Source organism: Chionomys nivalis, chromosome 8, assembly GCF_950005125.1.
Source record: "Chionomys nivalis chromosome 8, mChiNiv1.1, whole genome shotgun sequence".
NCBI lineage: Eukaryota > Metazoa > Chordata > Mammalia > Rodentia > Cricetidae > Chionomys > Chionomys nivalis.
In genome coordinates this window covers 50,607,409-50,621,414 of record NC_080093.1, presented here as the reverse complement: position 1 = coordinate 50,621,414, position 14,006 = coordinate 50,607,409, and the positions used below count along the sequence as shown (strand labels likewise).

The 14,006-nt window shown below is 42.6% G+C and overlaps 1 protein-coding gene across 1 annotated transcript in view; it reads right to left on the bottom strand.

The window, feature by feature from the left end:
• Nucleotides 1–14,006, bottom strand: part of Top6bl (TOP6B like initiator of meiotic double strand breaks) — a 108,565-nt gene that overhangs the window by 13,418 nt on the left and 81,141 nt on the right. The window contains 3 exon segments of the mRNA XM_057778701.1: nucleotides 4,827–4,973; nucleotides 8,146–8,293; nucleotides 13,794–13,989. Of these exon segments, the coding sequence (XP_057634684.1) occupies nucleotides 4,827–4,973; nucleotides 8,146–8,293; nucleotides 13,794–13,989 (491 nt within the window).

The window sequence follows — 14,006 nt, the reverse complement described above, 5'->3', positions numbered from 1 at the left end:
TTATCCTGGGAATTGTGAATGTAAGACCGTTTAAAATGGGGTGAGAGCTGGTGATGTTGCTCGGTTGGTAGAGTGCTTGCCTAGCATGTAAATAGTCCTAGGTTTGATTTCCACACACTTCTAATCCAGCACTTGGGAGATGGAGGCAGGAGGATAAGGAGTTCCAGGGCATCCTCAGATATACAGTGAGTTTGAGGCTACCTGGGGACATACAAGTTCCTGTCTCAAACTAATTAAAATACACAAAATGGGGGTGATCTCAGATGAAGTAACCTCTGCTTAGCATCACTCAGAAACTGCCATGTGGGGGCTGGAGAAACAGCTCAGTGGTTTAGAGCACTGCCTGCTCTTCCAAAGGTCCTGAGTTCAATTCCCGGCAACCACATGGTGGCTCACAATCATCTGTAATGAGGTCTGGTGTCCTCTTCTGGCCTGCAGACATACACACAGACAGAATATTGTATACATAATAAATAAATATTTTTTTTTTTTAAAAAAAGAAACTGCCATGTGGGGCTGGAGAGGTGACTCAGCAGGTGAGGGCACTTGCTCTTGCAGAGACCGGGTTTGATTCCCATGGTGACTCACAACTGTCTGTAACTCTAGTTCCAGGGGACCTGATCTGAGGATGCTAAGCATCCAGGTGGCAGATATACATACACCTAGATGAAGAATTCATGCATACATATCACACACACACACACACATTTTTAAAAGGTAAGAGTTGGAACACTTCTTATCATGGAACACCCCAATGCCCTCCAGAGAGAGAAATTATATATGGACTTAAAAGGAATCTGGAACTAGAAGTAAGAGAGCATAGATTTGAGGTTATTTTTTTTTATTTTTATCACCAGCTAATGATGAGGTAACTTCACTCTTCTCACGTCAGTGCAGAAAATGTTTTTCTTATGTGTTCTCTCAGATATGTTGTCTAGATAAACTGGGATCATGTAAAATGAAGTATTCTGAAACACACACGCAATGTTCAAAGGGGAGTACTGCTGTTGCCATGGTGATGGAGCATGCAGATTCTATTTTATATACTCTGGACCCAAGAAGAACCCAAGAAACGAGAAGTTTTTGAAGGTAGACATTTAATTAAAAATAAAACAAAACAAAATTATTCCTAAAACTGCTCCTACCACCAGATGCTTTTGGTACTGTGGCAAAATAAGGAGTTAATCATAGAAGTTACCATGACAAGGTGGGCGGGAGGCCAGCCGACTGTTTTTTTTTTAAAGACACACGAACACAGACTAATTCTGCACAATCTGTTTCCTAGCACACAGAGCTCTGGAGAAGGAAGGATGGGGAAAGACAAGGCAAACTTAGCCTTGCTGTCCCTCGTTGTATCTCCTTCAGAGGCCTAAACAAGGAGGGTTTTGTTCTAGTTACTTTGAAGGAGGTTTTTTTTTTTTTTTTTTTTTTTTTTGCTTTTTCGAGACAGGGTTTCTCTGTGGTTTTGGAGCCTGTCCTGGAACTAGCTCTTGTAGACCAGGCTGGTCTCGAACTCACAGAGATCCGCCTGCCTCTGCCTCCCAAGTGCTGGGATTAAAGGTGTGCGCCACCACCGCCCGGTTTACTTTGAAGGAGTTTTAAAAAAATTATTACTTTTTAAAATTCAAAACTTCATGTTTATCTGTATATATACATGCATGTATGTATACGTACATGCCTCCAGGTGTCCACAGAGGCCAGACGAGGGTGTTAAACCCCTTCCTGGAACTTGAGACGCAGACAGTTGTAAGACACTGTACATAGGTGCTGGGAACCAGACTCCGGTCCTCTGCAAGAGCAATGCTTGCTCTTAACCACAGATCTATCTCTTCAGAGCTGGCAGTGATTTTTGTTTTGAGACAGGATCTCACTATTTAGTTCAGGCTAGCCTGGAACTGACTATATAGACAGGATGCCTTCAAACTCACAGTGATCTACCCGCCTGATTTAAAAACATATGTCACGTGGTGAGTGGTGGTGTTGCACACCTTTAGTTCTAACACTGGGAGGTGGGGGGAGCAGAAACAGGTGAATCTCTGGGTTTGAGGCCAGTCTGGTCTACAGAGTCAGTTCTAGGGCTACAGACAGAATCCCTTTCTCAAAAATAGATATATAGATAGATGAATAAATAAAAATTAAAAAAGCATGTGCCACCACACCTGGATTTTTATTTTATTTTATTTTTTTTTAGCAGTGAATATTTAAGTTTGTTTGTTGTTGTTGTTGTTTTGAGACAGGGTTTTTCTGTGTAGCCCTGGCTGTCCTGGAACTAGCTCTGTAGACCAAGCCTTGAACTCACAGAGATCCACCTGCCTCTGCCTCCTAGTGCTGGGATTTAAGGCATGTGCCACCACTTCCCAGCAGCAGTGAATTTTTAAATCTAAAACTGAGTATAATTACTGAGAAGTTGCAGGCCTGTGGAGACATGCTAACCAGAGGCATATAGATTGTTCTGATACAATACAAACTGTTTTTAGGGCACCTGAGTTCGTTGGATATGTTAAATAGGACTTAGAATATGGTGTCAGACTCAAACTATCCTCTGGCAAGCATTTTAAAAATGCCAGGAAGTAACAGATCTTAGGTGTCAGGTGGGCATTGAGCCTCTGAAGGGCCTTTGATATTACCTAGTTTAACAGTTCGTGTTAGAGATTGGGAAGGGAGGCTCAGATGGTTTCTGTGACTTGATTTTTTTTTTTTTTTTTTTTTTTTTTTTTGGTTTTTCGAGACAGGGTTTCTCTGTGGCTTTGGAGCCTGTCCTGGAACTAGCTCTTGTAGACCAGGCTGGTCTCGATCTCACAGAGATCCGCCTGCCTCTGCCTCCCGAGTGCTGGGATTAAAGGCGTGCGCCACCACCGCCCGGCTCTGTGACTTGATTTTTAAACATCACGAAGGAAGCTGGAATCAGCACAAAGGAAAGCTGTTTGACTTCTACCCCCCAGTCCTTTCCACGGCTCCGCTTCTCAGTTTGTCTGTGGGTACATGCCCCAGAATCCTCACCAAAATCCCTATCTTGAACTTCATAACCCTGAGTTATAGTGTCATATTATTTGTGTTTTAATAAATAAAGCTGGCCTGAAGGTCAGAGTGCAAAGCAGCCACACTAGTCAGCCATGCAGACCAGGCAGTGGTGGCACACACCTTTAATCCCAGCAACCACACTAGTTAGCCATAGAGGCTGGGCAGTGGTGGCACACACCTTTAATCACAGCACTGGAAAAAGATATTAGATGGGAGGAGACAGGTTTCAGTTTTGTCCCAGTCTGAGGATTTGTGGAGGCAGGACTTTGGTCTGAGGTAGAGGTAAGAGGCAGTGGCTGGCACTTTGCTTTTCTGCTCTTCAGCTTGGACCCCACTATCTGTCTCTGGGTTTTTATTATTCATGCTACATTGAGTCTCTTTTCTTTCCTTGGCCTTAATCAATGAAGCAGGGGCACCAAAGAACACTGGCTTCTGAGTTGACAGTTTGATCCCAGGAAAGCAGTACTTCCTCCTCTGGGTATGCACACACCAGGAAGGGAGGAAGAGGTTTGGAAGGTAGGCAGGTAACAGGAAGAATTAATCTCATATTTGACAGCCATGAAATCTGGCACCAGTCACTGAGAGCTTCCGATCTGGGTTATAGGCAGTTTTGTTTCACCTGTGGTGCAGGGGGAACCAACACCATACTATGAAGAACACAATGAAGGTGGACCCTCCATAGCTCATGGAGAAAGGAGCACCCAAAAGGAGGCTTATACATTTTTCCTGAAGCAAGTCTAGGTGCCATTTCTTGTAACTTTCCTTGATGTGGGATTCCCTTCTGTATGCGGGTGAATGTTTTATTCTATTGGTTAATAAAGAAGCTGCCTACCAGCAAGGCAGGAATTCCAAGCAGACAGAGGAGAAAAGAAGGTGGAGTCAGGGAGATGCCATGTAGCTGCTGCAGGAGACAGATGCTGGATGCCAGATGGAACCTTACTGGTAGGCTACAACTACGTGGTGATACACAGATTATTAGAAATGAGTTAATTTAAGATGTAAGAGCTAGCTAGAAATACCCTTAAGCTATTGGTCAAGCAGAGTTGCAATTAATACAGTTTTATGTGTGATTATTTGGGTCTGGGTGGCTGGGAAACAAACAGGCAGCCTCTGCCATCAGAACGGCACCCAACATGGGGCCGACTACATGCACATAAAATCTGAGAGCTTAGAAAGGAATTCTAGGCACAAAAGAACAGAGTTAAGTACAATTTCTTAGTAGCTGCATTTTTTTTTCTTCCAGATAGGTTCTGTTTGCTGGTGATGAGGATGGGTCAACATTTCCTTAGTTTAGGAATGTGTTATCAACTCTTAAAATTTGCTTCCTAGGGTTCATTGAATTAAAGCATGTGATTAAAACACTCAAAAGGCTTCCAAATTTTATTACATCTGAGGATCACTTGAGAATCAAGTGACAGAAATGTATATTTCAATCATTCTAGATTTCTACAATATATAGCAAAAATAATAAATTAACTTGACCCAGGAAGTTGTACATCTTCAAATAGCCTAGGTGATTTATGTTTTGTGTTCCACAAGCTAAAACCACCATGTTACCCAGAAGGAGGAGAACCTTTCTCAACAGGTTACTCTGCACCTGATGGACACATACCAAAGCACTCCTAACTGCAGTTGCACGGAGACAGGCTTCTTCCCTTGATTTCATCTAGAAAGGCAGTGATAATTCTTTACATATTACACAACTATCTAATTTAGACAGATACATGCATTATTCATATAGTCCTTTCTTTACCCACTTAGCACTTGGCACACCCAACCTGGCTGCTGTACTTTCCCAAACATACCCCAGACTTCTGCTTGCTGGACTGGGAATCCACTGTGGAGATCCACAAACAGGAAAAGCAGTAGAGCTGGTCCCGCTGGGTCTGTACCCTGAGGCTGATTCCCCTCACTGCACTCCACTTGATAACTCACATCTGGAATCACCAAATCTAAAGAAAAAGATAACAGGAGAATTTATAAGGTAAACAAGCCCCTTATACCCTGAGTGACACAGAACCAATCGTGACTGAGAAGGAACTACTAGGTCTACATTCAAACAGTCAGTTCCACTCCTGAATCTGCTCCTCCACCCACATTGTGGAAACAAAATAATAATGACTTACATGAAGAACATTAAAATAGCCAGGTATGTAAAGTACAAAGGAAATAGCAGACTTGTGCATTTACTATGGAAGCATTACACAAAAAAATTCATTTATTTCTTGTGTAACTTTTTTTTTCCTTTTGAGAAAGGCTCTCTCACTATGTAGTGCTGTTGGGCCTGAAACTTGATATGTAAACCAGGCTTGTTGGGGGCTGTGGACCCCCAGACCCTGAATTTCCTGTAAACAACTTGTTATGCTTGCAGCTGCTCTGATCAAAACAACTTATTTTCCTGTGTTTGCATCTGCTCTTGAGCACAAGATCCTAAGGAGTTCCTGACGGCAGGGGAGTGGTTTCTGGTGGGTTTGGCCGGGGCGTGGCTATCAGTTAAGGATCCCTATATAAGCTGCCCTGGAACACAATAAAGGGGGCATTCTTGGGGAATTCAAGGATGACCCATTTCTCTGTCTCTGTGTGTATGTATGTGTGTCAATCTCCAGGCCCTCGCCTGCCCCGAGAACCATCCTGTAGTCCAGGCGGTAGCTACAGGCACAGTACTGTAGTACAGGGGCTACAGGCGGCAGCTACAGGCACAGTACTGTAGTACAGGGGCTACAGGCACAGTACTGTAGTACAGGGGCTACAGGACCATGATACAAGTAGAAGCTCAGATACTACACAGGCTGGTTTTGAACTCAGATAATTCACCTACTCTGCCTCCAATGTGCTGAGATTAAAGGCGTGGTCACCACACCTGGACATCTTGTGGACCTTCCTTAAAATAAGTTATTTAACAAGCATCTCCTAGAAATGGAGTTACAGTTTTGCAGTGCCATGTGGGTGCTGGGAATCGAACCTGGGCCATCTGGAAGAACAGCCAGTGCTCTTAACCACTGAGCCATCTCTCGAGCCCAAATATTTTTTTAATATTTATTTTATGTGTCAGTGTTCTGCTTGTATTTGTGTATATGTACCACATGTGTACAGTGCCTGTGGAGATGAGAAGAGACTGTCAGATCCTCTGGAACGGGAGTAACAGGTGTGAGCTACCGTGTGAGTGCTGAGGACTGAACCCAGGTCCTCCACAAGAGCAGCAAATACTCTCCACCACGAGCCGTCTCTCAAGTCCCTTCCTGTAAACCTTCGAAGGTAGGTCTGGCTACAAAGAGGCAGAGGTCAAATTTCAACTTGAGTTAATAATATTCCAGGTAACGTACTATAAGCCAGGTGCCATGCTAAATTCCTTGTATGTCCTTTCTCAAGATTTAGACTTCATAACGCTCTTGAGGAAGACCTATTGTTATAACATTTTACAAGTAAGAAAAGAGGCACAGTCTGGTAAAATGCCTTGTCCAGTATGAGCTTGTGAATGGTAGAACTGAGTTGTCCACCTTGACAGATCAACTCCAAATCTGTGTTCTTAATGCTAGATGCACCCTTTAAAATTCCATAACAGTAGTTCCACACCCATATCCACAAGGAAGGGTATCTCCCTGTGGATCCTAGTTCTGTCCTTTAAGAACTAAAGGACAGAGCATGGTGTGGCAGCATGTTCCTATAGTCTTAGTACTTGGGAAACCAAATGCTAGTACAAGGAGGATTACAGCAAGCTGATTACAGCAAGCCTATGTCACACAGTTTGACAGTGTGTGACTCTGTCTCAAAAGGTAAAGAAGAAATGAATGTGAGAAATGAGGGTGTTTTCCGGTATTATTCAATTACAAAGTTAACTGACCAAAGTTGACACCGTAAATTGTAGAAACAATGGAAACCAATAAAGTCTAAGAATAAAAATGAAAGTGGCAGAGATAATGAGGGCTAGGGCTATAGCTCAGTTGGTAGAGTGCTGCCTAGCATACATGAAACTCTGGGTTCAATCAAGTATAGGCTACAATGAGATCAAATCTCAATTGTTTTTCTAAAATAAGATCCCAGAAATCCAGTTAGGCCTTCCTTCTAGTCGAGACCCATGACATCCCACCTGTTAAGACTGCAAACCATTTCCTCTCAAAACAGCTAACTCCAGAGACTGTGCTAGGATGCTTCCTCTCATACCGTCTTCTGGATAACTGTCTTCTCAGGAACAAAGACCCTCTGTGGAGGCTGATTTCTTAGATACCTTCAAGATGCCGCCTTATCCTAAGATGCAGCAATCTTTTCATGCTAGTGAAAATCCTAGAACATCCTTTTCTCTGCTGGCCATTACACAGGGCTCAAATAGACAAGCTCAGAACCATAAACCTCCAAGACTTTCGCCATGGTTGCAGCCCTACTCCCCAATTGTATTTATTGATCTAGTTACTAAATTTAATAAGTATGCTAATCGACTTATGTGTATGTGTTTGCATATCCATGTGCCATGGTGCATGTGTGGAAGTCAGAGGACAACATGCAAGCTAGAGCTCCCCTTCTACCTTGTGGTCCCAGGGAGAAAACTTAGGCTGTCAGGGCTTGGATGCAGGTACCTTTACCTACTGAGCCATCTCAGTAGCCAACCTTTCAACGTTTAGCACAACTCACCCAAAATTAACATGGTTAGACCCTATATGAGTACCATGGCCAGCTTTCTATGCTTAATGCTCTTGCAGCTGGCATTTGTGTTGCATTTACTTTCTTCAAGTAGTTTTCTGTGTACTAACACTCATTTCAGTAGGAATCATTTCTCTTCCACGTACAGAAGGGTTGTTGTTCCCTCATCCACTGTTCTGAAGCTCCCAAACTGATAAATGAAAGTGTGACCGAAGCCTTCCAAGAAAGGCCTGGGAAAAGCATGAGATAGAGAGGCACCAGCGGAAGTGAGAGAAAAGTGTCAGACTGTGCCAAAGCGGGCCCTCACTGAGTTTGTGTGGGACACTTAGAACTCTGCCTTGTTCTAAGTGGACTCTCAAATGTGGTCAGATCCCATCCTCTTGTTAAGCCAATGTATTACTAGGTCCTATTTTCACAGACATTTGCTTATATATTCATTTCTCTAATTCTTTGTGTTTCTAAATTTTAGTACAAAATATAGATACATACCTGTATCCAAATTGAGATCCAAAGTGGGCACCATAAACAAATTGTGTTTCTTCCAGTCAATGAAATAGGAGGTATCTCTGAAGACAGTGATACTTGGCTGCTCCTGATCTGATATCAGAGGCAGACCCAAAGGCCCATATAGAAATATGTATAGCAGCTAAAGAAAACTGTCAAACTTTTCTTACAACTACATACTTATATAAAACAAACTTACATACTGTCCTGGTTCACACCATAGGAATATGCACATATGCTATCAATTACATGTTTGTCTTTTTCCAAATTACAGATGGGTATGATGCACGGGAGCTCTACCAGGATCCTCAGATTTTTGCAGGGAGTAACTGAATGACAATTTATTGATTCATCTTATTCATCTGATCATAAATGTGAGTGGCATCACAAGCTAAACACAATGCTAGGTTCCAGAGGTATGAAGATGAGTAACTAGTATCTGTACTCAAGTTTTCCATATTTTAGTGTAGTACACACAAAAAACCTAGTAAATTGCAATACAAGGTAGTACATACTTGTATAGAACTGCATACAAAGGAGTGTTTTCTAGAAAGTAATTGAGTATATTTGGATTGAGAGAAACTTCTTCTCGCTTTATACAACCCTATTCTTTTTTTTCTCCTCTGTGTAGCTTTGGAGCCTGACCTGGTACTCACTCTGTACCCCAGGCTGGCCTCAAACTCACAGAGATTCATCCGCCTCTGTTCCCAAGTGCTGGGATTAAAGGCATAGACCACCACTGTTGGCCCAACCCTATTCTTCAACCAAGACAAAGGCCTTGAAATAATTTCTCCCCTCTGGACTCTTGCTTTCTTATGCTCCTGCCCTGAATGTGGTTTCTTGATATGTATCAGCACTTGACATTCCTTGGTGGGCAAGGGGATGTCTATATACTACAGAATGACATGTTTTAGAAAGACAGAACAAAGGGAGACTGAACTCTCAAAGCCTCTCTCACAGATCTCAGCAGGCATTAGCATAGGAACTAAGGCCACTATACTCATTGCTCAGGGTCAGAGGATCTTTAAATTACTTCACATACAATGTGAAGAATAAAAAATAGAGTGTCTGGAGTCCAAGTATATGGTTGCCTTATGATTTGATATTTTTTCTGCATAGCCCTGGCTGTCGTGGAATTCAATCTGTAGACTAGGCTGGCCTTGAACTCAGAGATCCACCTGTTTTTGCCTTCTGAGTGCTGGGATTAAGCTATGTGCCACCACCACCCAACTGGTATTTTATTTTTAAAAATCATTTTTATTTTATTTGTGTGGGTGTTTTGTCTGCATTTATAGCTGTGTGGCACATGTGTGCATTGCCTGTAAAGACCAGAAGAGGGCATTGGTTCCCCTGGAACAGGAGTTACACACAGTTGTGAACTGCTATGTGGGAGCTGGAAATTGAACCCAGTTCCTCTGAAAGAGCTGCCGGTGTTCTTAACCACTAAACCATCTCTTCAGCCCCATCCTTGTTTGAGACAGGGTTTCATGTAGCCTAGCCTGGCCTCAAACTATGTAGCTAAGGATGACCTTGAACTTTTTTTTTTTTTTTTTTTTTTTTTTTTTTTTTTTGGTTTTTCGAGACAGGGTTTCTCTGTGGTTTTGGAGCCTGTCCTGGAACTAGCTCTGTAGATCAGGCTGGTCTCGAACTCACAGAGATCCGCCTGCCTCTGCCTCCCAAGTGCTGGGATTAAAGGCGTGCGCCACCACCGCCCGGCGGACCTTGAACTTTTGATCCTGTATTCAATACCTGAGCACTGAGATTACAGGTGTATTCCACGATAGCCAGTTTATTTAGTATTGGAGTCCACATGAAAGGCTTTGAGCACTCTAGTCAAGCAGTCTACCAACTGAACTGTATTACCAGCCCTTAACTGGACACTCCAAACCATTCACATCTAATATGAATACAGCCATGGTTGGACTTAATCTATCTGCTCGTTATATGGTTTCCATTTGTTCTCTTTACTATTTTTGGATTCTATTTTGGATCCAGTATTCTATCTCTGTTTTGACATATTAGTCATGACTCACTGGTTCAGCCTTTAAAATTTTATCAGGATTCAACAGTTGACAAATATAGAAGAATCTAATAATACAATTGCATTTCTTCCTGATTGGTCCCATGTTATTGTTGTCAAGTAAGATTTGGAGGTAGATCAAGATATACATGCATGAAACTGTCAAAGAATACTTTTTTATTTTTGAGACAGGGTTTCTCTCTGTAGTGCATGCTATCCTAGAACTCACTCTGTAGACCAGGCTGGCCTGGAACTCACACAGATCTGCCTGCCTTTGCTTCCTGAGTGCTGGGATCAAAGGTGTGCATGTCACCACCACATGGCTAAAGAATACAAACTTTGCCTGGCAGTGGTGGCACACGCCTTTAATTCCAGCACTTGGGCGGCAGAGGCAGGTAGATCTGTGTGAGTTCCAGGCCAGCCTAGTCTACAGAGTGAGTTTCAGGACAGGCTTCAAAAAAAAAAATACAAAATTTAAAGGATTTCCTTAAGCATTTTTCTAATACTGCTTGCAAGTGAATTCCTGACTCTTCTGAATGTCTGAGGAAGTCTCAATCTTGAATCCATTGCATTTGTTTGGCGGTGGGGATTCTTGCAGGGAGGGTCTCACTCTGTATCCCAGGCATTTTCCAGCTCCAGGATCCCATGTTCTGGGATTACAAGAATGAACCATCAGGACCAGCCCTTGTCTTCATTTTGTGTGTGTGCATGAGGACAACCTTGGCTACCATCTTCAGATACCATCTATCCTGTTTTGAGACAGTGTCTGGCTGGCCTCAAATTTGTCAGTGAGACTGAACAGCCAATGAGCCCTAAGGATCCACCCATTATTCAGGAAAAAATTTCTGAACTCCAATCTGATGCCATAAAATGTGAATTTTTTCTGCTTAGCCGGATGGGGACAGAAACTGTCCTGGCTTTGTGTGGGCCGGCACTGGCCTGTCTGCAGCTCTTTATCTGTGCATTTCTCTTCGGTTTTCTTGTAAGTTCTAGCTGCCTGACTCTCAAATCATCTCAGCTCAGATCCACCAGACTCTAGATGAGCGTCCCTGCCTGCTCTGCAGCCTGGAGATTTTCTCTGGCAGTCTGGCAAGGCAATCTAAGTTCTCTCTTTAGACACTGTCCTGCACATGTTATATAACAGCATTGATATTTGCCTTGAAAAAAAAATGGTCATCTACTTTGTGTTGAACAATTTTCATCCGTAATTTTGGGGTTTTCTAGGGCCACTGTAGAGGTCATACTAGAATTAAAATAATGGTAATAAAGAGGGGACAGCATTTACTTCTATCATGAAAATTAGTGGATAGAAAAATAGAAAGCAAAGCCTAGGTCTTTCTGCATTTCAGCTGCCTGTTGACAGTGTCCTTTGTCTTCCAGAGATGTTTCAGTTTCATGAGGTCCCTTTTATTAACTGTGGATCTTAGTGCCTGCACTGTGGTGTTCCATTCAGGAAGTTATCTCCAGTGCCAATGTGTTCAAGATTGTTTCTCCCTTTCTCTTCTAACAGGTTCAATGTATCTGGATTTATGTTGAGGTCTTTGATCCATTTGAGTTTTTTGTAGGGTGATAGATATGGATCACTTTGCACTCTCCTACATGCTGACATCCAGTTAGAACAGCACCATTGTTGAAAATGCTTTCTTTTTCTATTGGATAATTTTGGCACCTTTGTCAAAAATCAGGGGTCCATAAGTGTGTGAATTTGTGTCTGGCTGTTCGGTGAAGTGAGAGACAGGGGACTGAGTATGAAGCACAGTGGGAGATTGATGAGGCAGAAGGAGGTGGGCAAAGACCCACAATAGTCAAAAATATTTACCTGCTTTATGAACAACATTAAACACCTATGGTTTACAATGATAAGTTAAAATATTATTACTAATCAGGTCTGGCGGTGGTGGTGCATGTCTTTAACCCCAACACTTGGAAAGAAGAGGCAGGTGGAGCTCTGTGAGTTGGAAACCAACACGATCTACAAAGTTCCAGGACAGTCAGGACTACATAGAGAACCTTGTCTCAATATAGATAGATGATTGATAGATAGATAGATAGATGATAGATAGATAGATAGATAGATAGATAGATAGATAGATAGATAGATAATTGACCCAATCCACTTGTCTAGTCACTGAAAACATGTAATGTCTAATGGTCCCAATTGACTGTGCACATGGAAGGTAACCTGGGGAGCTATACACCACCACAAAATTGAAGTCATTCATACCTACACAACACACATACACATTTATTTTGTATGGTACTGCAACATGATGTGGTCACCTACAAAATTCCCACTGTTACAAAAACAAAAACTTAAAACTCATGATGCTTTAATTAAGTTTACAACTTTGTGCTGGGCCACATTCATAGCTATCCCGGGTTGTAGGGACATAGCCCCACCCATTGGGGGCGTGTTCGCCTCGGGCTAATGTTTACGGATAAATCTGCCGGGCGTGAGCCCAGCAGCCCCTTTTCTTTTGCTCCGCTTTTCCAGTACTCCGCGGGAACCTGTGGTCCTGTAAGTCTATTTCCTTATTAAAGCTGTATATATCTATATAATCTGTCTACATTCATTTGCGCCACCACACCGGGTCACATGACATCACAGCCACAGGTTGTACATCCCTGTGTGAGGAGCTTCACATGGACTATAGTTCTCCACCACAGCAGGAGAAAATCAATCCACAAGATGCTCTCATTTTTACTTTAAAGCTGAGGAAGCAGAGTTAGGTTGTTTCAATCAGCTGCTTCTGTCACACAGCATTTATACTCCTGTGTCCCAGTCTCAACAAGGCACACAGAACATTTGCTCGTGGGATAAACCGGGGTGGTGGCTCACATTTATAATCCTAGCACTTGGGAGATGGAGGCAGAAGGACCAAGAACATCTAACGGTAGTTTGAATTCAGCCTGGAATATAAAAGAGCCTGTCAAACCAACAAAACCACTCCTTACCCCAGGCTCTCCCAACTTCAGTCATGAATACTGGTTTTCTTATGTGAAGTTCTTCAGGTGTTAACTTTTGCCTAAACACATAGTTTTAATTCAGGTCTTACTGGTTCTTATTCCACTTCACTCACTTATTTAGGAATCACTACCTTTTCTCCTAGAGCACTCAACGTGCTGTGTGAGTTACTCTTGTCAATCATAGAAAATGCAGATCACAGCCGGGCGGTGGTGGCACACACCTTTAATCCCAGCACTCAGGAGGCAGACTCAGGCGGATCTCTGTGAGTTCGAGGCCAGCCTGATCTACAGAGCTAGTTCCAGGACAGGAACCAAAAAAGCCACAGAGAAACCCTGTCTCGAAAATCCAAGAAAGAAAGAAAAAAGAAAAAAAAAGAAAATGTAGATCACATTCCTTAGTAAGGCATGCAAGATCTACCACCCTCGACCCCAACCATTTTTTCTGGTCTCATCTCTACCTGTCACTATCTGTTGTAGTCTACCATTCTTTGGCAAATACTTCAAGCCTAACATTCACACTGAGTTATACTTTTATACAAATCATACAGGGTTACAGATAAATAATTCATACATTAAGACTTACCTAAAATTAGAATTAAAAAATTCATCTTCAAAGGAAATTGGATAGAACCTGTCAAAAGGATATGGAAACCGAAGAAATCCTATCCCGTTGGCTGGAGAAGACCTTGGGGCTTGGGCACAGAGCAGCAGCTGGAGTCAGCGCCAGTTTTCCCAGCAAGCCCATGTCAGACATGCCGTCAGGGATGGACAGTAGAGCTGGATGTCCTAGCACAGGGTGGATTCTGCTGCAGTGCGATTCAGTTGAATTCAGTTTTGGCTTACTATTAAAAAACATACA